This window comes from Macaca mulatta, chromosome 17, assembly GCF_049350105.2.
Source record: "Macaca mulatta isolate MMU2019108-1 chromosome 17, T2T-MMU8v2.0, whole genome shotgun sequence".
Taxonomy (NCBI): domain Eukaryota; kingdom Metazoa; phylum Chordata; class Mammalia; order Primates; family Cercopithecidae; genus Macaca; species Macaca mulatta.
The window spans coordinates 95,842,290-95,867,230 of NC_133422.1; the positions used below are offsets into that span (position 1 = coordinate 95,842,290).

Genomic DNA, 24,941 nt, shown 5'->3' on the forward strand with positions numbered 1-24,941 from the left:
ACATGTCCCTAGCCCCGACACAATATCTATAGGATAGTAGATGAGTGTCCAGACCCCAGTTTCACAGAATGAATAGATTTAGTTTCTGGGTCACTAATATCTCAACTGTAAAAGAGATATCTCAGATGATCTCAGCCTATCTTAGCCTATGCTATTATGCATTTTAAAAAATATTTTTATTTATTTATTTTTAGATTTTACTTTAAATACCGGGATACATGTGCAGAATGTGCAGGTTTCTTACATAGGCTTACATGTGCCATGGTGGTTTGCTGCACCTATCAAACCATCATCTATGTATCTGAATCACACAACCTTTCTTCCCTCCCTTTCTATCCTGATTCTTGGCTCACTAAGCTATAGTCTGAATATAATTTGGCTTCTTCTTTGAATACCCACAGGGAGAAAATATGCTGATGTAAAAAATGGACAAGCATCTCATCTAATCCACACCTAGCTAGATATGCTTTTCATTATAAATGAAGGAGGTGGTTCTCTGCAGGCAGTGTGGCCTCTTTCAGCAAGGACATTGGTTTAGTGTTAGACAGCCTTTGTGGCCCTGACTCAGGCACATATGAAGTGCGTGGACTTGGGCAAGAAATTCACTCCCCTGAATGTTAGTTGCCATGTCTTTAATATTTAGGATTAAATGTGATAATTTAACATAAAGTAGCCTACACAAGGCAGTTCTCAATAGATAGCATTTGCTCCTGTAGCAGCTATGTCAGTCTTTTAAAGTTACATAAGTTTGAGTTCATTCATGAGAGGCTGACAAAATGCAGAGAAGATTGAAGATTCAACTAACACCAGGAGATGCAACCAGTGCTCAGCTGAATGGCATCTTCCAGCAGCATCCCTGTCACTTGCTACCACCCTCAATCTGGAATGAACTCAATATAGGTGACAAAATGGAGACACAAATGAGAGCTTCAGGGTGTGTTAGGCAAGATTCTCCAGAGAAACGGGGCCAATAAAATATACATCATGATTGATTGTAAGGTATTGGCTCATGTAATGATGGAGGCTGATAAGTCCCACCATCTACCATCTTCAAGCTGGAGACCTCTGGAAGCCAGGGCAACAGTTTGAAGGCCTAAGAACCAGGCTTCCTGAGGGCAGGAGAAGGTTGTTTACATGGTGCAGGCAATGAGATAGACAGCAAATTCAGTCTTCCTCCACCTTTTTGTTCTATCTGGGCCCTCAAAGCTTTGGAAGTAGCTTGACGAAATTGGGGAAGAGGGTCTGCTTTACTCAGTCTACCAGTTCAAATGCAAATCTTTCCAGAACCACCCGACAGAGGCACCCAGAAACAACGTTTTACCAGCTATCTGGGCATCTGTTAGCCCAGTCAAGGTGACACATAAAATCAACGATCACGCAGCTTAAGGCTAAACAGAAACATTCCCCTGGAGATCATACTTTAACAAAAGAGAATATAAGATATTTATGGTTTTTGTTTTAAAAAAAATCACAGTCAATAAGAGAGGAAAGCTTCTTAATAAATAGTATCTACCCACCACTATGCAGCGGACTCTAGCAAAGACCAAGCATCATCAAATTGCAACCAGGATTTAAGTGAGACTGGATACAGAGCTGGGGAAACCATTTTCAGTTTCATAGCTCTGAATTTATTCTAAACAGACTGTCTATACTTCCCTTTTCAATGCTTCTTCCCCTCAGGCTTTTCCATGGGTTTTTCTTCCCTCAAAGTTTAATGAATTTTATACTGCTTAAAAGAAACCCTTTATATCTGTCTTGCACTGAATTTGCAAAAATCATTAAAGCTGCAAGAATTATCTTCATATTCAAACCTTGCAAAACTCTGTCTACATTCTCCAGTGTTATTCCTGCATCACTTGAGCTTCATAGTCATCAGCTCTTACTGTTCAGAGAAGTTTTAGGTCAAGGGTTGTGTTGTAGCCTCTATACCAACTGATTTATCAGGAATCTCCTCAGCTTACCACAATCACACATCCACAGACAATCTCTCATTTTTAATCAATTTTTAAATGTCATGCAGAAACAATGTTTTATATATATATGTATAAATATTAAATATAAAAATATAATTTTTATGTTATGCATATATAGCACACATTATATAATTTATGTCATGTATTACTTATATATAATTTTATATTTAATATATACATATATGTATAGTTATTACATATATGTAATACAAAATTACAACATTTTTTGTATTTAATGTATGATATATACATATATGTTACATATATTACATATATGTAATAATATATATACACACACACACACATATATATATTTTTTTCCCAGGTCTCTGTATTGGCTTTTGGGGATGCTGAAAAGAGAAATATGGTTTCTATGTAATTCAATATGGGGGTCATGTAAATGATGGCAGCTATGAAAAGATTACGCTGCCCTATTGCTATTAGGAAACAGTTGTGTCCTATATATAACACACAGGGAAGGCAATAGAGGAATTTCATATGGTTACATGATTGATGTGAGTTTTTGGAACACAATTGCGAGAAGTGACAAAGGAAAAGCCATAGAGGTGACCATCATGGCACACACTGGTGATATCTTGGAGAGGGGGTGATGGGAATAAACACATAAGAGCCTCTCAAAATTTGTGTCCAAAAAGCCCTTTTATTTTCTCCCCTGGATTCTAAAACCTAAACATTTTTCCTGCCAAGATGCCTTGATTAAGCAATAAGAAATTCATTGTAGCTTTAAACAAATTTGCTTAAAGGAAAGTATATATGAAAACACTGCAGAACTATAGTATTAAGGAAACTGTGCTGCCACTTAGAATTTTCAGATTTCCAGCTAAAAGTATTAAACTTGACATTTTATTTAGCAGGTGCGGGCTTATATTAGGTAAATGCACAATTCTCTTCCAGCTTTCTGAAGTATTAAAAATGACACCATAGCTTTTCCTGAGGATCCCTAGAGCTCAGCAGTCCTTGGCTAGAAACTACCTCTGATGCACACAGAGGTTGCACAGAAAAATAATGGGAAAAGACATACAGTGCCGTGCTTCTCCTTCAGGAGAACACAGGCCCACCGACAATCCATCATGCAGCCCATGCCTGCCCTCAGGGAGCTTCTGAGGGGAAGGCCATGGTGGGCTTTGACTTTTGGCCACTGATGTCTCACATTCTTAACTCTGGATTTGGCCACATTCCTGCACCTTTATCCCTGTGTTATATTCATACTCTATTTCATATCTGGTGTTTTTCCATTATAATTTCTTCACTAGTACCTTTTCACTTTCTACCACCATCTCACACCTTTAGCTTAAGGGCAGCCTCTCCTCTCCCCAACACGAGGGCCACTTCCTCTTCCTCTGTTGAGCCCTACTGAGTGCTGCATGTTAACAACCTCATTTATTATTATTATTATTGTTATTATTTGAGATGGAGTCTCACTCTGCCACCCAGGCTGGAGTGCAGTGGTGCGATCTCGACTTACTGCAAGCTCTGCCTCCCAGGTTCACGCCATTCTCTTGCCTCAGCCTCCCGAGTAGCTGGGACTACAGGCGCCACCACCATGCCCGGCTAATTTTTTTGTTTTTTGAATTTTTAGTAGAGACGGGGTTTCACCGTGTTAGCAAGGATGGCCTCGATCTCCTGACCTGGTGATCTGCCCAACTCGGCCTCCCAAAGTGCTGGGATTACAGGCGTGAGCCACTGCACCTGGGCAATACCCCCATTTTAGAGGTAACTGCCACTGGCTTTTATTATTATTGAAAAAAATCTATGAACCAACTTTTATATATTAACACAGTTAAAAACATATCGATACTAAAAGACATTAAAGTCACTAAAATGTTGCTATGCTAAGCCTGTTATGTAGGTGTCTGAGGAGGATCATCATTCCAAGAAGATCATTGAGAAATGGCACCTTGAGTGGTGTTTGCCATCATGCAGCAAGGCTGTAACTCCCATGGCTCTGATTCGATCCTCTGGGTTCTGAGAGGAAACAAAGAACTAATCTGGATAGTTTTAATGACTGGGTTGCTGCATTTACTGCTATTCCTCAGAAACTGTCCTTCATTCTAATAGTTACTTGGTGAATATGATGATGCCTTTGTTATCTACAACATCATTATTTATAAACAAATAGTTCATAGTCCTATGAATCTCAACAGTATGCATGACTCATGTTTGGCCTTTATATAGTTTTAGTTTGAATCAATACAGTTTAGAGGTTAAGAGTATGGGCTTTCGGTCCAAACTGCCTAGGTTCAAATTCTAGCTCTGACATTTGTTGGCTGTGCAACGTTGAGCAAGTTACTTAACCTCTCTGTGTCTTAGTTTCCTCATCTGTAAGATGGACATAATAATAATACCTGCATTGAATGGGTTGTTTTGAAAAATAGGTGAAAACATAAAACACTTGATACTGAGCAAGGATTCAACCAATGTCACCATAGCTATGAGAATCTACAGACTGGCAGAAATGGTAAAAGAAGCAAAAAGTTTGAATGGAGCAAAGATGGAATTTGGAATGCATAGGGCTTTCTGAAACATGAAACATTAAGAAAATCAAACACTTTTTTGAACATTTCCTCCACTCTACTCTCTATCTGGGAATAGTAAAAATAGAGCATGTAAGTTTAAATCTTAAGGACTGGATTTGTACATGGACAACTGAAACAAATATTTAGGGTAACAATTTTACTGCTTTTTAAAAGAATCTGTAAAAGACAGTCTAAAGTTTGAGGTATCCACCTTACTATGCGTATATATGAAAGTGCACTCACATGAATGTGTGTTCTTAAAAATATGCAAATGAGCCCTACTTTAAAGGCCAAGATCACTGAAAATAAGAAAAATCAGGGGCATAAAAAATGACACAGCTGTTAAAAACTAGTGAAAACACAAAACATAATCATACAACAATGAGAGAAAGTCAACCAGGAACACTTTAACTTAGTTTAATAATATTTGCTCTAATGAATTTCAGGTTCAATGAGTTTCAAGTATGAAATTAATAGAAGAATTTAATAGCTACATAGTTTCAGTCCAACCATGAATAAAGAACAGTGTAAAAAGTACTAACAAAAATGAAATTGCTGTGTTATGATTGGAGTTTTCAATGCCCAAATACCCAGAGTAATGGTCCAAATTGTAGGCTAGTGCAATTGGATAACCCATTCTGATATACAGAATTTCCAGAAACACAAAGCTTCACTAATATCTAGCAAGTGATTAAAAGCCATTTTTATAAATAATGACATTTATTCAAAGTGAAGAGCCATATAGTTTATTAAAACTTTATAGTCCAGGAAGAATTATTGTTGGTTTTTTTACTTCGGGTCAGATATGAAATGCCTATTGTGACCATTAGATATATAGATGACAACCAATGTAAGTAGGCTACACATATACGTGTATATAAAAATAAGTTAAAATGTTGAAAAAATTAACACTGCAAAATATCCATAGGTTTGAATTCATAATCCTGAAAAAATTGCTACATACACATTTATTTTGTTGCTTTTCAGCAGAAAAATTATTTTACAAATGTGGGCCGGAGTTATATGGTTATTTAAAAGCATATGGAACCTGGCAGTAGCACTAGCTAGAAATAAATTGGTTATTTTAAATTTTATCTATAGAATACATATTGTAACGTACTCTGTGAGGATAGTACATATCTGTGCATAATAAACACGGCATGAAGGAAAGGCTACAGCTAAATACCAGATTTGTAAAGCATGGACTAAAGTGGTTCTACAGCAGCAGATTTTATTGGTCATGTCTAATTACAATTTTGAACTCACCTATTAGATATTTTTTCTGCAACTAGAAGCCACACAAAGTATTTTCATTGATGGCCTAAAGGGATGTCCCAACTCTTATTTGAAGAACCTATCACTGCTGCCACAGAGTGAAGAGACATGGAAGAAATCTTTATCTCCAGCAGAGCCGGGAAGATGCCCATTTGCCTGGGTAGCTGTAGGATGGTAAAGAACTCAAAACCTTTCTTGGTGTGCTCCGAGTAGGAATCTTTGTAACAATGTTTTATTTTTTTCCCTTATTGATAGCCTCTGTTAAAAGCATAGGCTTTGAAGATAAGAGTGATACAATGAAATGCCTAACCTGATCATGAGATAGATTAAAAAAACTTAAATAGGTTATACTTTTTGCTTTGTTAAAAATAGAGAGCTTTGGAAAATTCTGAACATGGAGGGCCTGCTTATAATTCCGAATAGAAAGTTTAAGAGCCATGGTTCTGTCAACGTTATAACAGCTGTGGTTCTGTCAACATTCTAACAGTTGGGTAGAGTTTGGTAGTTAACATCTCAACTATTCTCTCAGTGTTGGGGAGGGTGATACAAGAACATTCCACTCATTGTCCCACTCTCTTGCGAGCTCTTCTTCTCAAAGGGTCTGCACTCTTTGATAGAGCCAAATATTCAAGCCAAATATCCTCCATGCCACAGAAACTATGGGAATGATTGACTATACCTGTAATTCTCCTGCCATTAAGAACATAACATTCACCTATTTCTAGTTTCATTTTTTGGGGTATACTTTTCACCATGATGACATCCTGTCTGTTTTCATACATAACTGGGCCCACATTTCATCATTTATTCTCCTCTGTTTCTTATAATCACTAAGGGCACCCAGACTAAATTCTCCTTTAGTGTCTAGAGACCAGGCAGGTTGATTGTAATGTTTTTATGATTATGATAAGGGGTATTACATATAATTATGCAAAATGGCAATATGGCCTTAAGGTATCTCATTTCCAAACAACCTTCATTTAATGGCAGAAGGAGAACAGTCTCCAAATCCAATTGACCATACTCTGCCCATCTTACTGTTATTCAAAAATAATAAAACAATTCCTAGGATATTTACAGAGTAACAGAAAGTTTCCCTTGTTAGTATTAGATAGAAGTTAAACTTAACACCATTTTACCACCTTGGATAGCCTTAACTTATTAAATTTTATTTTTACTTTGAAGCTCAAACTTTTAATATTGCCTATAAGTAAATGGTTTGCCCCTGTTTTTTTTTTGCATTTTTTAAAAAAAACTCCCATATGTTACTTACTTGTTTAAGCTTCTTTAGGTCTTCATCAAGTTCTAAGTTGTCCAAAATAACAGCAACAAACAAACTCAGGAGGATCTATAAAATGGTGAAATAACAATGCACATGCCATAAGTATCAAAATGTTACATATATAATATAGCTACCTAAAATATATTGAATATAGAATTCATTAAATGAAAGATAAACATGCAGTTATGAACCATTGCATAGACATTTCAAGGTATTTATCACAAATACATGAAATGCATATGTTCATTGAAATAATATAAAATGCTAATTTGCTTTATGAAGCCAACTTACTTAAAAAGGAAATTAAGATTTTTTGGAACTCAACAATCCCACTTCTGAGATTATTTTCTAAAAAAGTGATCTGAACTATTGATGAAAAGCTTAATATACACAGGTGCTTATTAGAGGGTCGTTTGTAATAAGGAAATATTAGAAATAACATCCAATCGTGCATGAATAGTCAATACAGTTATAGAGATTTATGTGGTAAGATACATGCAGCCATTATAAATTCCCATTGTGGTAGCTACTCTGCAAGATAGCCTCTAGCGTTGTTCTAGACTCCTGGTTCATGCCTTTGTGTCGTCACCTTCCACACTGAATATGGCTGGCCTGTGTCATCAGCAGGCTGCAGAAATGATTGTGTGTGACTTATGAGGCTAGGCAATAAAAGACACTGTGTCTTTACCCTTGGTCTCTCCTAGATCACCTGCTCTGATGGAAGTAGGTGCTATGTTGTGAGGATGCTCAAGCAGCCCTTTGGAGAGGTCCACGTGGTGAGGAACTGAGGCCTCCTGCCAACAGCCACTGGAGTGACCCATTTTGGAAACAGCCACTCCAGTCCTAGTGAAACTTCAAGGTGACTGCAGCTGTAGGCAACATCTCAACTGCAACCTCTTAACACTTTGCACTAGAAACACCCAGCTAAGCCTGTCTCAGATTCCCAAATTTAAGAAACTCATTGAGATAATAAACATCTATTTACTGGTAGGCTTCTAATGTGTGGGTAATTTATTACATAGCAATAGATAACTAATACACTAGCGAATTTTTTTTTAACATAGTCGTTTCCATTTATTTTTATTTTTTAAATTATACTTTAAGTTCTAGGGTACATGTGCACAACATGCAGGTTTGTTACATATGTATACATGTGCCATATTGGTGTACTGCACCCATTAACTCGTCATTTACATTATGTGTATCTCCTAATGCTATCCCTCCCCCCTCCCCCACCCCACAACAGGCCCCGGTGTGTGATGTTCCCCTTCCTGTGTCCAAGTGTTCTCGTTGTTCAATCCCCACCTATGAGTGAGAACATGCATTGTTTGGTTTTCTGTTCTTGAGATAGTTTGCTCAGAATGATGGTTTCCGGCCACATCCATGTCCCTACAAAGCACATGAACTCATCCTTTTCTACGGCTGCATAGTATTCCATGATGTATATCTGCCACATTTTCTTAATCCAGTCTGTCACTGATGGACATTTGGGTTGGTTCCAAGTCTTTGCTATTTTGAGTAGTGCCACAATAAACACACGTGTGCATGTGTCTTTATAGTAGCATGATTTATAATCCTTTGGGTATATACCCAGTAATGGGATGGCTGGGTCAAATGGTATTTCTAGTTCTAGATCCTTGAGGAATCACCACACTGTCTTCCACAATGGTTAAACTAGTTTACGGTCCCACCAACAGTGTAAAAGTGTTCCTGTTTCTCCACATCCTCTCCAGCACCTGTTGTTTCCTGACTTTTTAATGATCGCCATTCTAACTGGTGTGAGATGGTATCTCATTATGGTTTTGATTTGTATTTTTCTGATGGCTAGTGATGATGAGCATTTTTTCATGTGTCTGTTGGCTGCAAAAATGTCTTCTTTTCAGACGTGTCTGTTCATATCCTTTGCCCACTTTTTGATGGGGTTGTTTGTTTTTTTCTTGTAAATGTGTTTGAGTTATTTGCAGGTTCTGGATATTAGCCCTTTGTCAGATGAGTAGATTGCAAAAATTTTCTCCCATTCTGTAGGTTGCCTGTTCACTCTGATGGTAGTTTCTTTTGCTGTGCAGAAGCTCTTTAGTTTAATTAGATCCCATTTGTCAATTTTGGCTTTTGTTGCCATTGTTTTTGGTGTTTCAGACATGAAGTCCTTGCCCATGCCTATGTCCTGAATGGTATTGCCTAGGTTCTCTTCTAGGGTTTTTATGGTTTTAGGTCTAACATTTAAGTCTCTAATCCATCTTGAATTAATTTTTGTATAAGGTGTAATGAAGGGATCCAGTTTCAGCTTTCTACATATAGCTAGCCAGTTTTCCCAGCACCATTTATTAAATAGGGAATCCTTTCCCCATTTCTTGTTTTTGTCAGGTTTGTCAAAGATCAGATGGCTGTAGATGTGTGGTATTATGTCTGAGGGCTCTGTTCTGTTCCATTGGTCTATATATCTGTTTTGGTACCAGTACCATGCTGTTTTGGTTTCTGTAGCCTTGTAGTGTAGTTTGAAGTCAGGTAGTGTGATGCCTCCAGTTTTGTTCTTTTGGTTTGGGATTGTCTTGGCAATGCATGCTCTTTTTTGGTTCCGTATGAACTTTAAAGTAGTTTTTTCCTATTCTGTGAAGAAAGTCATTGGTAGCTTAATGGGAGTGGCATTGAATCTATAAATTACCTTTTTTTCACGATATTGATTCATTCTTCCTATCCATGAGCATGGAATGTTCTTCCATTTGTTTCATGATATTAATTCATTCTTCCTATATTTTTTCATGATATTGATTCATTCTTCCTATCCATGAGCATGGAATGTTCTTCCATTTGTTTGTGTCCTCTTTTATTTCATTGAGCAGTGGTTTTTAGTTCTCCTTGAAGAGGTCCTTCACATCCCTTGTAAGTTGGATTCCTAGGTATTTTCTTCTATTAGAAGGAATTTTTATGGTGTTGAAAACACTTACATTATAATAGTAAATAAGAGTATATAAATGGTAGAAGCATAACTATGCATATAATGGAGTAATAGAGAAAATGCTTGAAGGAGGTACTTTAGAAATATTAATGGTACTTGCTTTTGTGTATTGGAGTAATACATTTTTTCCTTTTTCTAAACATTTTATGATTTTCTGATTTTTAAAAAATGTATGCTTCGTTTAGAACAGGTAAATAAAACAACAAAATAGTATAATTTTAAAAAATATTTTACTTTCTAGTCCCTCTTCAACTTTGAATTTTCTAAAGTCCCACATTCACTTGATCATCTTTTTCATTTCTAACTTATATTTTTCATTTCAGTTATCTTCTTAATGAATTATTCTCATTTGTTAATATTAGGTGGTTAAGCATGAAGGTCAGAAAGTTGAGATAACTCAGCCAGTGCTAGAGAAGTTATGCAGAAGTTAATGGCTAGCTCTTTTTCAATTTTAATGAGTATATCAACATGATTAAATTATGATGGGACATGCCTGGCTTGGGACAAATGCCAGCACCCTTCTTTTCAACAGCCATGCCCTTTGGAGTCTTATCAGAGCTTGAAGAAGATACAGAATGATCTAGACTGGAGGGTTTTTATTAACATCACCATGACTAGTACACCACTGGTAACTGGGCATCAGGCTTATTCTGAACTAGACATGATTCCAAACTGGACATTTTAAAGTTCACTCCATGTTCAGCCCATTTCCCAAAACCTTGATGACAGAAAGTAATATCAGAGGCAGAGTCTACCTTCCCTTGCCTTGATTTCTCACGCCGAATTCTGAGATGTTCACCTGCTGGTTTCCTTCTGCAGGAGGGGATATCTTATACCCTTTCTTTCACCCCTGCGCACTGGAGCAGGCATTGCTCCGTCCTAATTTAATCGGGTTTCCTATCTCTCTAGTGAAAGTGCAAACACGAATCTATAAAAAGGGAGGTCGGAAGGGATCCTGTTCGCCTCCCTTTTCTTAGAGCATTTCCTTTATAAGACTTGGAATTGCAAATTCTTTCCCTTTCCGTTTGAGATGTATATAAATACTTTTAAAAGCCAAATAAGCTTCTCACCAGTTCTACAACCTAAAAGAATGTTTTCCTTGAGGGCTGTCTCCTTGAAGTAACGTAAACATCAAGGAAGACAGAGCCTCCATCTCTCCTTCTCCATGGAGGGTGGGAGTTTAGACATCTGGCTCCAAGTTGTAAACTTACCTACTTGTCACAGAAATATGAGAAGTTTTAATTTTCCTTTGGATAAAGGCAATCAGCTCCCACAGATGGCCACCCCAGTTACCAGGTGAATTTAGGATAAACTATATTTAACAAGTGGTGCTGTCAAGTCTTCTTACTTGAGGACTAGTTATTTCTATTTTGAGAACACGTATGGAAAGTGGTGATATAAAAGAGGGAGGTATTTTCTGCCTCTGTGATCTCTTTAACAGATTGCCAGTGATGTGCATTGCAGCCTGTGTTAGTGCTTATTCAATAATAAAACTGGGCTTTCTCTCCTCTACCTTTAAGGAGAGGTTTCATGGGTTGGCAGATTTCATTTTTAATTATATCCCCCAAACCGGACAGATGGCAGGCTACTTAAGGACGGCAAGGCTATGTTATTCGATTAAATTCGACAAACAGTTGATTGGACTCCATGGATGTATGAGGCACTGCCTGGTCAGGAACATAAATACAATATTGCACTCACAGAAATGATGTTTATCATTGAATTAAGCAAACATAGAAGAGAGCACTGTGCTTGGAGTCACAGAGCTCAGGTAGCAAACAGGCTCTGCCAGCTATAAGCCACGTGGCAACTGCTGGCCCACAGTGAGTTCTGGTGCCCTCGTTTGTAAAATATTTAATAATAGCTCAACAAATTGCAGGTTTTTCTTTTCATTTAATTCTCCTCGAGCAACCCTGACGTGTAGTATAGCTATACAATGTCTGAAAATATACAGACACAAAATTAGTTATGCAAAGCTAAAATAAATGTCTTGGTTTTTCTACAAACGAGTTGAATTTGGTGCACAATCCCTCCATTTCTGTTGGTGGCTGGAAACATCATCTTGCTACATCAATTCAATTCAGTCCTTTCAAGCTCAGTTACATTTGAATGAATGCTTCTTTTCTTGTTAGGGGTAGTTTAAGATCAAGGTTACCCACAACAAGCTGGGTAATGTGTCCTCCATCCCCCATCGGGGGAACTGATGAGGCTGTATTGGGGGTTTGGGGTTTTCTCTCTGCTGACTTGGCCACCATCTCAGCTCCCAAAGCTAAGAGCTCTGATTCCCACTGATGTCCTCTGTATGTGCTTCCTAGAGTACTGGAACACAGTGCACGGAGTTGGTGGCTTCAAACAACCGACATTTATTTGATCACAATTCTGGAGGCCAGAGTCCAAAATTGAGTTGTCGGCAAGACCACACTCTCTCCAAAGACCATGGGAGAGAATGGTTCCTTGTCTCTTCCAGCTACTGGTGGCCTCCACTGTCCCTTGGCTTGTGGCTTTGTAACACCAGTCACTTGGCCTTTATCTGCACAAGGCTTTCTCTCTGTGTCTTGTGCTCTTCTGTCTCTTACAAGGACACTTGTCATTGGACTTAGGGCGGACCCAGATAATCCCGGATGATCTCATCACAAGATCCTTAATTTAATTACATCTGCAAAGACCCTTTTTCCAACGAGGTCATGTTCATAGGTTCTGTGGATTAAGCCATGGTCATATCTTTTGGGGAGGCCCACTTAATTCACTATACTCTCTGACTGGTCTTTTTTGTTGAGACAGGGTCTCACTTTGTCACGTAGGCTGGAGTGCAGTAGTGCGATCTCAACTCACTGCAGCCTCCACCTCCTGGGTTCAAGCGATCCTCCCATCTCAGCCTCCCAAGTAGCTGGGACTACAGGCACCTACCACCACGCCTGGCTACATTTTTTTTTTTTTGTATTTTTTGTAGAGACAAGGTTTCACCATGTTGACCAGGCTGGTCACGAACTCCTGAGCTCATGAGATCCTTGGATCTTGGCCTTCCAAAGTGCTAGGATTACAGGTGTGAGTCACCGTGCCTGGCCACCACATGGTCTTTGGCTCGGGCTGCTGTTCCCACAACAGATGTATTAGCTCTCAACTCTCAGGGAAACTTAGAAAGCGCTGCCATTCCACTTGGAACTAATGGAGACTTGTTCTTGTGGGATCTTCTGGGCCTCTCCACCTAGAACTCTCAGGTAGCTGCCCAACTCTGCCCAGGCTGCCCCAGGACCATGTGGGGCCCCAGCAAGGTTCTTTCCCCATCAAGTTCCAAGAAGAATTAGGGTCAAGTCTTGGATGTCAAAACACACCTGGGTGGGTACCAACACTGCCGATGCCCCCAAGTGAGGTGTGTGGGCATCTCCCACGGAAACAGGCTTTGTCTCTCTCTCTCCAGGGCTTTCTCTGTCTTATGCTCCATCCCAGAAATCAGTCCTATTTCTTCTCAGAAAGCAGAAATGTGAAAGAAAATTGGAGCGTAGAGGGGAAGGGCGGCCACGCAAGTGTGAAGGAGGAGGACCAGAAATGAAGCCCCGTCCGAATTCACACATGTAGTTCTGTACCATTTTGAAGCATTTAGACTTGGAGAGTCCATCTGGCCACATGGGCCAGGGGGGCATTTTCTGAACACTACTTATTGAAGATTGTGAGACAATGACAGAGACCCAAGGATGCTCTCCAAAGCCACGCAGAGGCCACGGAGATGGCTGATTTTGGGAAAAGAGCTGTGAGAAAGGCATTCCAGGTGGCATGGTCAGGGCCTGGTGAGTCTGGCCAGAGTCTGGCTTCCAGGCAGAGGGCTTGGAGGCTGGAGAGGAAGGCAGTATGGGCAGGCGTCTTGAGTGCCACAGAGGTCATGGATAAGAGAGGGAGGCTGGAATAGTCACAAAGTGATGACATCAGTTTCTTTCTGCTAAATTTTTCCTTTTAAAAGTTCTGAGGTTGGGAGGCTGAGGCAGGAGAATCACTTGAATCAGGGAGTCAGAGGTTGCAGTAAGCCAGGATCGCGCCACTGCACTCCAGCCTGGTGACAGAGAAAGACTCTGTCTCCGAAAAAAAAAAAGAAAGAAAAAAAAAGTTCTGGGTTTTTTTGTGTGTTTTCATTTTTAATGCATGTAATGCAGCCATTTAAAACTGGCTCAGCTGGGTGTGGTGGCTCATGCCTGTAATCCCAGCAGTTTGGGAAGCTGAGGCAGAATTGCTTGACCACAGGAATTTGAGACAAGCCTGGGCAACCCCATCTCTCATTAAAAAAAAAAAATCAGTCAGGTGTGATGGTGCATGCCTGTGGTCCTAGCTACTTAAGAGGAGGCTGAGGTGGGAGGATTTCTTGAGCCTGGGAGGTCAAGGCTGCAGTGAACTGTGAATGTGCCACTGCACTCTAGCCTGGGTGACAGAGCAAGTCCCTGTCTCCAAAAACTAAAAACAAACAACAACAACAAAAAATAAACTGGCTCACTGAAATAGTCACTAGACAGGGGTAAGTACAGTTTGACAAAAGGTTATTAGACATGTGTTTTCTTACCTTGGTTAAACAAGAAACCAGTATATTTTATACTTTTTCCTTGGGGGAAAGAGAGAAAGGCCACCCTCAGAGCAGAAGGACAGACAGAGTCATGGCATGCCAGCTGCACTGGCTCCTCATGGCAGATGCCTTTGATATTGGCTGCGGATGGGAGAAGGCAAGACTCCTAAAGGCAGAGCTTTGGCTTCTCCGGGAAAACGTTGTGGGACTTTGCAATAGTAAGGCCCAAACTTACAGAATTGAGAACAAACTCTTGGGGAGGGGGTTGGCAGCAAATTTAAGAATAATGAAGTTTGAAGTTAGCTGGAAAGTAGCATAAACCTAATTTTATTCAGCAAATATCTTTGTTTAGGCATCATTATTTCAATTAATGTGACAACGGGGTGACAAAAGCACAAACGTTCAAAACAGAGACCGGTTCAAAATGTGTGTGTGTGGTAGGGGGCTTGGGTTTGCCCCTGAAGCCCTATTTGAAGGTAGACTTTGAGATTGATCCTCATCTCCCTGTCCCTGGCCTGTAAGACACTGTGATAAGGTGGCAACTGGTACTCAGGGTGAAAGATGACTAAAGTCTGGCCCAAGGCTTTGGCCGTGTCTTTGCAATGGAAACAGAAGATTCAGGAGGTGCAGGGTGAGTCTGTAACTGATTGCCAGGAGGTGAGAACGACTTTGCAGTTCTTTTCTCACAGACTCTAATATGGTGACAACAACCACTGTGAAAAAGAGGTAGAAGTGAAGGAAGAATGGCAGCTTGGTGTCCATCATATTTCATTTATGTTGTCAATGATACAGTATTTTCCTACAGACCCAGTGCAACGTGGATTTGGACTGGAAGAGCAAGTTGTCCTGGGTGTCAGACACTTGCCATCACATGGTATAGAAAGTCAAGGGAATGGGTGACAAGCCCTCATTCTGAAAGGAAGCACCATTTTTCAGTTCTGAGTGTTCTCATTTGTTCTATTTTTGCAGAAAGCTGAGGTAATGCTCATTAGCAATCGGAACCCATTACAGCGATGTCTGCATGTTACTTTCAGTTAATGTTTACCGACACTGCCACATGTTGCTGTGCCCAAAGGTTTTTCTATAGCCACTAAATGTGATTTACAGGTTTATATTAAAATGGTATTGATGTAATAATGAAATTTTACAGGACTTGCCACATTGAATCACAAGAGTGTCATCATATGTATGAAACACTTTTACCTTTGCACTTTGACTGTTCTAAATTATGCAACTAATTTGCTTTGCATTATTTAATATTTAGATTTATGTGATATTTCTATTTATTTATTTATTGAGGCAGAGTCTCTCTCACCCAGTCTGGAGTGCAGTGGTGAGATCTCAGCTCACTGCAACCTCTACCTCCTGGGTTCAAGCGATTCCCCTGCCTCAGCCTCCGAAGTAGCTGGGATTACAGGTGCCCACTACCACATCAGGCTAATTTTTGTGTGTTTAGTAGACACAGGGTTTTACCATGTTGATCAGGCTGGTCTGGAACTCCCAACCTCAGGTGATTCACCCACCTCAGCCTCCCATAGTGCTGGGATTATAGGGGGAGCCACCACGCCTGGCCTGATATTTCAATTTATAATGCAACAGGACATCCTCTGTCCCTACTTTTTTAGCAATATAACTTCAGGGGGAAAAGGCTAATGACATCACCTTTCATTTCCTCTTGAACTCTGCTAAGTACACATATGCTTTCAACACAGTGGTGTTTAGTTTGTACAATGCTATAAAAAAGTCAAATACCTATTTTTTAATGCATTTACTACTCGGCACTTTTAACAGGTCTATAGCATTTGATCATATTAATATGCAACATAGTATTTGTTCTATTGTGTAATACACAACTGATGTATGTATCCACCTTTTAATTTTATGATCGATATTGATACATTATGAATCAGTGATGTCAATGAAAAAGTGGAGAATAACAATATATTCGATATCTAATTCTTTACTAGTTCCCTCAGATTACAATGCCCTTTGCTAAGAGATGTTTAGCACTGACAACGCATTCAGTGTGGAAAATGCCACGTTATCAGGCCTGCTGAAGCCTGGGAAATCTCTCTCAGAATATTTATGAATGACATAATAGAGTTTTGACCTTTCAGCTTAGTGGATTTCAAAAACATAATTTTCTAGGTTCAATCTGGTGCCTGGACCAGGGTCTCACAGGTGTTTGGTATCTCTAATATGCCTTACGACTCTCCTCTTTCTCTAATACCTCCTTTTCCTCCTCTGCAACAACCCAGATTCACCTCCGTTAATGGTGTGGTAGTTATTTGCTATATTTAAGTTTTATACATTTAACCACAGATACATATTTATTTTTCTATTTACCTACGATAAATTGCAGTCAAATTCAATAAATTACTGAAATAGTTGCATTTACAAGTATAATTATTTCTTCCAATTTTGTTTGTGACACAAATCATTTTATCCAACATAATGTAGTTCTCATTCTCTCAGAATAAGACTTTTGGATAAGTATGATTCAAATAGCTGAAAAGTATGATTTATTTTTGCAAGAGAGCAGCCTTGTCGTTCACAATGGGTTTTCTGGTTGAAAATTTCTCTCCCTGTGGCAACATACCCTATTTTACATTCTCTCTGACTCTGTAGATAGCCATGACCTTACACGATATAGCTTTCCCTTTTCATCTTTACTTTTTATAAAGTTTAATTTATGATTTTTTTCCTTTTATATAGCTTAAAGATGGCCCTTTAGCTGAAATTTCACCTTTAATCTTATTTATTTCTTTGCTGTAAACTTCATTAATAATTTCTATCTTTAAATTACTTTCAAATATACAATAGAAACACAGCAGGAATCGATGTCCCACAATCTTGCGTTTTTCTTTTCCTTTTCACCATTTATAATCACCCTATCCTAAGCTGTCTTGCAGCCTGTAGTATGAAACAATTTCACTTTTTATATGGGTCAACAAAAAGCCAAATGTAATCAGAGCAGTATAAAATGAGATGCGTTCAGCACAGATGCACTTTTAAATGAATTCTATAAAATATACTTATTTAATTTACGCTTTGGAATGCCCATTTCTGTCAGCAAAATATGACTATTCTCAGCAAGCTGCCACTACGGAGGCAAAATCAAGAGATTGCTGTGTTAATTTCAGCACTTCAAAGGTGACAAAGAGACTACCCACAATGAACACTTAATTACATTTTCTCTCTTTTCAGTATTCACATCACCAGGCTTTCCTCTGAAACAGTAATAGACAGAAAAACATTGCAGGAAAAATGGAGTCTTTCAACTTGTTAGGTCTTCAATAGTTCTTATCCCCAAATCATTGGCAAGGGTGGGGAAAAGGATGCATTTAACAAGCATTCGATAAACTGCAATCAGTCAGGACAGAAATACAGAATACATACCTGGCGGAAGAGAGAGATATTTGAAAGGGACAATACATGGTGGTTATGAATATGCATTTGCTATATACTTAAGCTTGATTTTCACTGTGGGCTGACAAATTGGTGCCCCGAGGGGTGATGAAATAGCCTGCTGTTCTTTATTCCAGAACAAGCTGCAACCACACATTTTGTTTTTCGCTGCTTGGCACATGCCTGTCCCTAAGAAGACTAAATCAGGAACTCACCAAGTTGTATGGCACCACTGTTCAGTGTGAACAAAAGACAAATCAGAGCTTGTATGTTTACATAGACTCCTTTTTTTCCCCTTCTCACCCATTTGGGTTAAAATGCTTTGTAGTATTTTGTAAAAAGAAACATACAATTAAACAAAAATGCTCATTTTAAGGTAAGTTCAGCTCTAAAGATAGGTTTATTGAATAGAGATTTTAACTTGTGAAGTTTAGTTTTTAGGGGCATGCAATGTGCATATAACACAGACCTGTCACCCTCACGTGTGTATTAATATGTTAGTCCATAGACTATCTCCAGCTGTTTTACTGCCACTACTTCTGATATTTCACATAAGCGAGATTGGGAACAAGATGTTTACTATTGATCACATAGCAAGTAGCAATGTATATATGCCTCTCTTATCATTTACATCTTTAGGAGTTTGAGCCACAGGTTTTATTTGTTTGTTGGTTAGCCTGTCTGTGTTCATTATTGCTAATTTCCAATTATTTGTAGACCCTAAGAGGACACGAATTAAACTCTTTCCCACTTTGGCCAGAACATAGGTTAGTACCTGCACTTGGTAGTAGAGGTTCAGTAAAACTGTATCAAATCAAATTGAACTCACTTGATAAAGCTCATTACAGTAACTGTTAGTCTAAGGGTATAAAGGAAAAGGAAAACAACTGCTGATCATGTTTTAAGCAAAATTTTTTGTGAACTGGGGAAGTGACTTCAGTATTAGACTTTTTTTGGTAGTATAGAAGTGATATTCTTTGTTTTAATTTAGTTATATAGTAATCCTTTTATTCAATTAATTATATATCATTTAAAAATAACTTGTAAATGTAAAAGTTTGAATAGTTTACTTTTTTTGTTTTAGACTTCATAATTAGATAAATAAAATATACTAAAGCTTGTAGTTTCTCATATAAATCTGTTTGAGAAAATTGATTTGAGTTTTATTTAAACAGTATATTTCATCTAGCTTACGCTATATCTAAAAAGTAGAGATGAGCTAAAGACTTAAAGATGGAAAAACAAAAATTATAAACAATTAGAAGATATAGGATAATATTTGTATTACCTCAGGTGGGAAAGAATTTCTTAAGCATGAGCTCAAAAGAAATACAGACCGTTAGTGAAAAATCAATAGTTTTGACCTAATTTCATCATTCTACAATGTGTACTGTATCCAGACATCACGTGGTACCCCATAGATACAGTAGGCCCCCCTTCTCCACTATCTCACTTTCTCTAATTTCAGTTACCTGTGGTCAGCCACAGCATGAAAATATTAAGACACTTTGAAAAGGATAGAGAGATGGAGACAGAGAGAGAATGAGTATTCACATAACTTTTATTACAGTATATTGTCATAACTGTTCTATTTTGTTATTATTGTTAATCTCTTACTATGCCTAATTTATAAATTAAACTTTATTAAAGCTATGTATATATAAGAAAAGCATAGTATATATAGGATGCTGTACTATCCGTGGTTTCAGGTATCTACTGGGAATCTGAGAACGTTTCCCTCGGGGACAAAGGAGGACTGTTATATATACAATTATTATTCATTAACTAAAAATGAAATAAAAATATATAGACTGTCAAAAGACATCACAGACAAACTGGAAGACAAAATACTGCCTAGGAGAGGATATTTGCGAACAGGTAATAGTCAAGAGATTAATATCCAATAAATGAGTTAAGACAAATTAGTTTTTAGGAAAATAGGTAAAGCAAATGATGGAGTGAGTCACAAAACAAAGATGGTCAATAACCATAGTAAGAGGTGCTCCCTTGTTAATAATTATAGACATGCAAAAATGCAAGCCCAATTGATACCACTGTTTACTCATAAGATCGCCGAAACCTCACATGTCAAACAATGCGACGTCTAAGCGAGAGTGTAAGAACATGGGAATTCTCAACTATTGCACTTGGGAGGGTAAATTAGCACTATTTACCTATACAGCAGGAATCCACAGTGCTTTCTCAAAGGTCCAGACAGTAAACATTTTAGATGTTGAGGGTCATGAGGCAACACTGATATTATGCGGGTACTTGTATAATCATTAAATTATAGAAACCCTTTTCAGCTCACAGGTTGTATCATGCAGGTGGCGGGCTGGATTTGGTATCTGGGCTTGCAGGCCCCTGGTATAAGAGCAATTTGGGCAGTACGTAAGACCTAAGCATTCTACTTTTGGACATATATCCTAGAGAAATGCACATAAGTGGGCACAATACATACGTGTATTTCAGCATTATAAAAGCACAACCTTGGAAAACAGCCTAAATATCCATCAGAAAGGGAACTGATAAACAAATATGGCATATTCAGAGTCTGTGAAGTACTATACGGCTCTCTATAATGATGACCAAATTAGCTTCATGTGTAGTAAGATAAAAAGATCTCAGAAAAAAATATCTGGTGAAAAACTTAACTGCAGAATATATGTTGAGTTTGATACCATTTATTCTAAAAATTGCTGCTACAAATAATTGATAAGGAGGGAAACACAAGATCATATGTAACTTGGCCCCAGCATGGGCTTACAGGGAGATAAATACGTATTACCAGACCACTCCCCCAGGGATGGCCATCAGTTGACTGGAACAGTGCTTTGCAAACTAAGAAAACTTAATATTAATCTTCACAATTTTGGGTATAAAATGTTTTTAGATGTTAAGCTCAAGTTTAAAATACTATAGGTATACATATATATACACACATATATATACACATATATACACACATATATACATATATACACATATTATATACATATATACACATATACACACATATACATATATACACATATTATATGTATATATTATATGTATATATGTGTATGTGTATATATATATGTGTGTGTGTGTGTGTGTATATATATATTTTTTTGAGACGGAGTTTCACTCTTGTTGCCCAGGTTGGGGCGCAATAGCATGATCTCAGCTCACTGCAACCCCCACCTCCCAGGTTCAAGTGATTCTGCTGCCTCAGTCTCCTGAGTAGCTGGGATTACAGGTGCCCACCACCATACCTGGCTAATGTTTTGTATTTTTAGTAGAGATAGGGTTTCACCATGTCGGCCAGGCTGATCTTTAACTCCTGACCTCAGGCGATCCACCTACCTCAGCCTCCCAAAGTGCTGGGATTACAGGAGTGAGCCACCGTGCTGGCCCTAAATACTATATTTTGAATGGATGCATATATGTGTGGGAAACCTGTGCATTCCATTGATTTTAAGATGCACATTTTCTTTCACCTTTTAGAAACTCTGAAGTAGGGATGCACCTTATCCTCTATGTGTATAGTTTGTTTTCTCTTTAGTGTTACACAAACTGAGTCTTCTTATGAATGTCAGAATGTTACATTTAGTGAAATATGTTTCAAAAATTGGAAAAGGAATTAATATTAAAATTATCATAGTCATTGCCTGGGAGAAGAGGTATAAGGAAAGAAAGAAGGAAGAGTGGAAATTAATTCAGGAAGTGGCATAAATGATACCCTAATAAATGGTACTTTACTTGTAAAAATTAAAAATATCTGAACATAATATAAATTTAACATTTATTAATATATGGCTTTACATGCACAAACCGTCTTATCTACACTTAAAGGGGTTGTTTTGGAGCTCTAAAACATCCTCAGAAATACAGGGTTAACTCACAGATACATGACAACCTTGGAAAGCGGGTGTACTGTGAATGATTATCCTCACTTTCCGATACAAACAACAGAGAGGTCAGGGAAGTTATCTGCTTCTTCAGAAATCAGATATCGAGTGACCAGCAGAGCTAGAACCTGAATCTGGATTTTTGGACTCCAATTTCATAGTCTTGTACGACACCACATTGACCAAACTGTTCTCGTTAACATGTAGACGTCTGAATTCTCAATTGCTTTACAGACTTTTAAAAAAGTGTGAATAAAAGAACAAATTATTTCAATTTTCAGTTTTAACTTACAACTGTTTTTTGAAAATTGCAATTAAAAAAGTTAGAACAGATGTTTTGGGTAGACACTTAAATCAGTAAACGGAAAGAGTGGAATTAGAGATTGGTTTTCATCTTGTGCTCTGTGGATTCCTAAAGCCTCAGGTGAACCCCAGGAGTCCTTGGATGAACTTTAAGTGTTTTATAACCAATGCCATATTTTAGCCCATAAAGAAGATTTAAATTACCCGAGCAGGCTATATACCAGTTTTAATATTTTATTTTATCATATCAGTTACCCCAGTAGAATTCTCACTTGAAAAAATATTACTTTACTAAATAATTTAATAGGCTAGTTTTTTTTCTTCCAGCTTTCATATTTTGTGCCTCTGATTTAAGAATCAAACGAGTATCTGAGTGTGAAACATTTTCAGTGAGGAAAGTAAATGATTATGTTGCTTTCTTAGGAAAACAATTAGGTTGATTACTATAAAATAATTAGATTGATATTCCCTGACATAGATGATTTCAATCAAATCTATCCTGCATTTAAGCCACAATCAACAGTCTGAGTAATTCCATAGTTTTAGAGTAATTTAAACACATAGTGCTTAATAAACTTAGTTGAATGCGTGAACGATGATTAAATGGATGAATGAATAAATGGCACAGGCTTAAAAGTCCTGGAAGGGAAGATGCAAAGACCTCAGGGCTAAGTGTTGTGCAAACACCAGCACAGCCAGATTCGGCTCTGCAAGCCAAGCTTCCATTCCTGCTGCACAATGTTCCTGTCTTTTGTGAATGTTTTAAAAGTCAGCTCCATGTATAAAAAGGCCAAAACTATGTCTATGTAGTTCTACTGTTTGAGTCCGTGACTTCACATCACGTAACAATGCATTCTCATAAACTTTGCAGTGGACATATCTTAGTTTGGAAAGCCTCTGTCTGTTTATAGCAAACACAACTTCTAAGTTATATCTTGTTTATCAAGGACTTATTTCATTCATGGATATTTAGAATTAAAACTGACCTTAGAGATTATATATACTTTGTTTTATGGGAGTGATTCTTTGGCAGCAGTTTGACTTGACAATGACATTTTTCAGACAACTTTAAACTTCATTATCCAGGGAAGCAGTAATAAGTAGCTGCAAGACTAAGGGTCAAATCTAGATCAGACAGACCTGGGAACACTCTGGTCTTATTTACTTTCTATGTGACATTGGATAAATCACTAAACTCTTCCGAGCCTCAGTTTTATCATCTGTTAACTGGGAATACTATCTAATTGGGTGTTCCAAAGATTAGCAATAATGCGGTAAGATATTTTGTAACTGTAAGACATATTGCCAAAAACAATAGTAGTAGTTGTTTTTATTTCTTGTGTTCCTGATAAAGGGAAACATTTGAGCCCTCAACTTGGAACTTCTAATGTAATATTACATCTTAGGTTTGCTTCTTAAATATGAACAAATTTATTACATAGAGATGTGCATTTGGTATTACATTCCTTCGTAAGCCATAGGCTGCATTTCATAACATTTTTTCTTTGTTTTTAATGGAAGTACATTGAAGAGAAAAATCTGCTTGTGTGACAGAAGTCGGTTCTTACTGGACTTTGGTATTCCACTTTCCTGTGCTTTTACAATATTTGCAGCGATGTGTTTTATTTTTTTCCATGTGTTTTTTTCCAGTCGCACATAGCACAAAAACACTGTGCTGATTTCTAATTAACTGACTGCACCCCTGAGGTCTACAGCTTCTGTCTTCAGTTTAATTACAGCTGTGAAGAGGACGCAGTGAAATTGAAGACAGTGTCTCTACATGAGAAAAAATAATAATAATGGAATTCCGGTTTGATCCTGAGATCATCTAGGTGTGAATGCTTGGGGATACTTAAATTGGTATGTAAATGTGAGATTTTCATTTTGTTCTATCTTGTTTTCCCTCTTGCAAACACTGGTACCTGATGGAGAAAATTTCTAACTTAACAAATCAAGCAGTTCTTTGATGTGTAGAAACTTAGAATGGAAGGAGGGATCTCATCCAACCAGACTAGTCTGCATTAGTCCTTTGGCTCCCATTTTGAAATTGACCCAATAGGTCAAATATCTGTTGATGCTCATCCCATTATAAAATCCAAGATATAATTGAAAAGAAATGCTAAACTCACCAGAGTGGCAAAAAGGTGATAGAGAATGAAATAGATGGCAACTACAGGTGCCCACATATGTCCCACAGCATTTAGAGTTTGGTCCATTACGTCCACCCATCCTTCCTGGGTGAGGATCTGGAACATGGACATAAATGCCTAAGAGGAAAAGAACAAAGGTATTAACACACTAGCTTTAGGCTTGCATACAACTTCAAATTAGCATGTGATGTTTGAAGACTTTGATCTCAATATTATTGATTTTTATCTGATCAGGGCAAGAACAGTCTTGATTCAACACATAGGAAAGATATGAGACTAAAGATCTTAAAAATGTGATATTTAACTATTAGATGTAGAATAAGAAAACAATTACCCTGAATTAAAATTAGTTTTGTTGGCAGTAAATACTGTTGAGCAAATTAGAAACAAATTCAAGATCTTTGATTTTTGCCATTAATTTTTTTCCTTTCAGCAAGCTATCTAACATTTTCAACAGATTACTTTTTTTTGTTCCTGCTGCTAAGAGAAACTTATTTTTATACTGAATTACATTTGTCTAAAGCATATAAAAGAGCAATAACCTTAATTTTATTTTTATAGTACCCATCTATCATATTATTTTAGCTATCATATTAAAAACATGTGACTCTTTAAAAA

At 37.8% G+C, this 24,941-nt stretch overlaps 1 protein-coding gene across 2 annotated transcripts in view; it reads right to left on the reverse strand.

Annotated features, from left to right (window-relative positions):
* NALCN (sodium leak channel, non-selective) overlaps positions 1-24,941 on the reverse strand; it is a 354,786-nt gene that overhangs the window by 114,319 nt on the left and 215,526 nt on the right. For both annotated transcript variants that reach the window (XM_028837268.2, XM_028837267.2), the window contains exons 14-15: positions 24,303-24,440; positions 7,059-7,133 (exon numbers count right to left, since the gene is read on the reverse strand). In XM_028837268.2, coding sequence (XP_028693101.1) covers positions 7,059-7,133; positions 24,303-24,440 — 213 coding nt within the window. The remainder of the gene's footprint in view (positions 1-7,058; positions 7,134-24,302; positions 24,441-24,941) is intronic.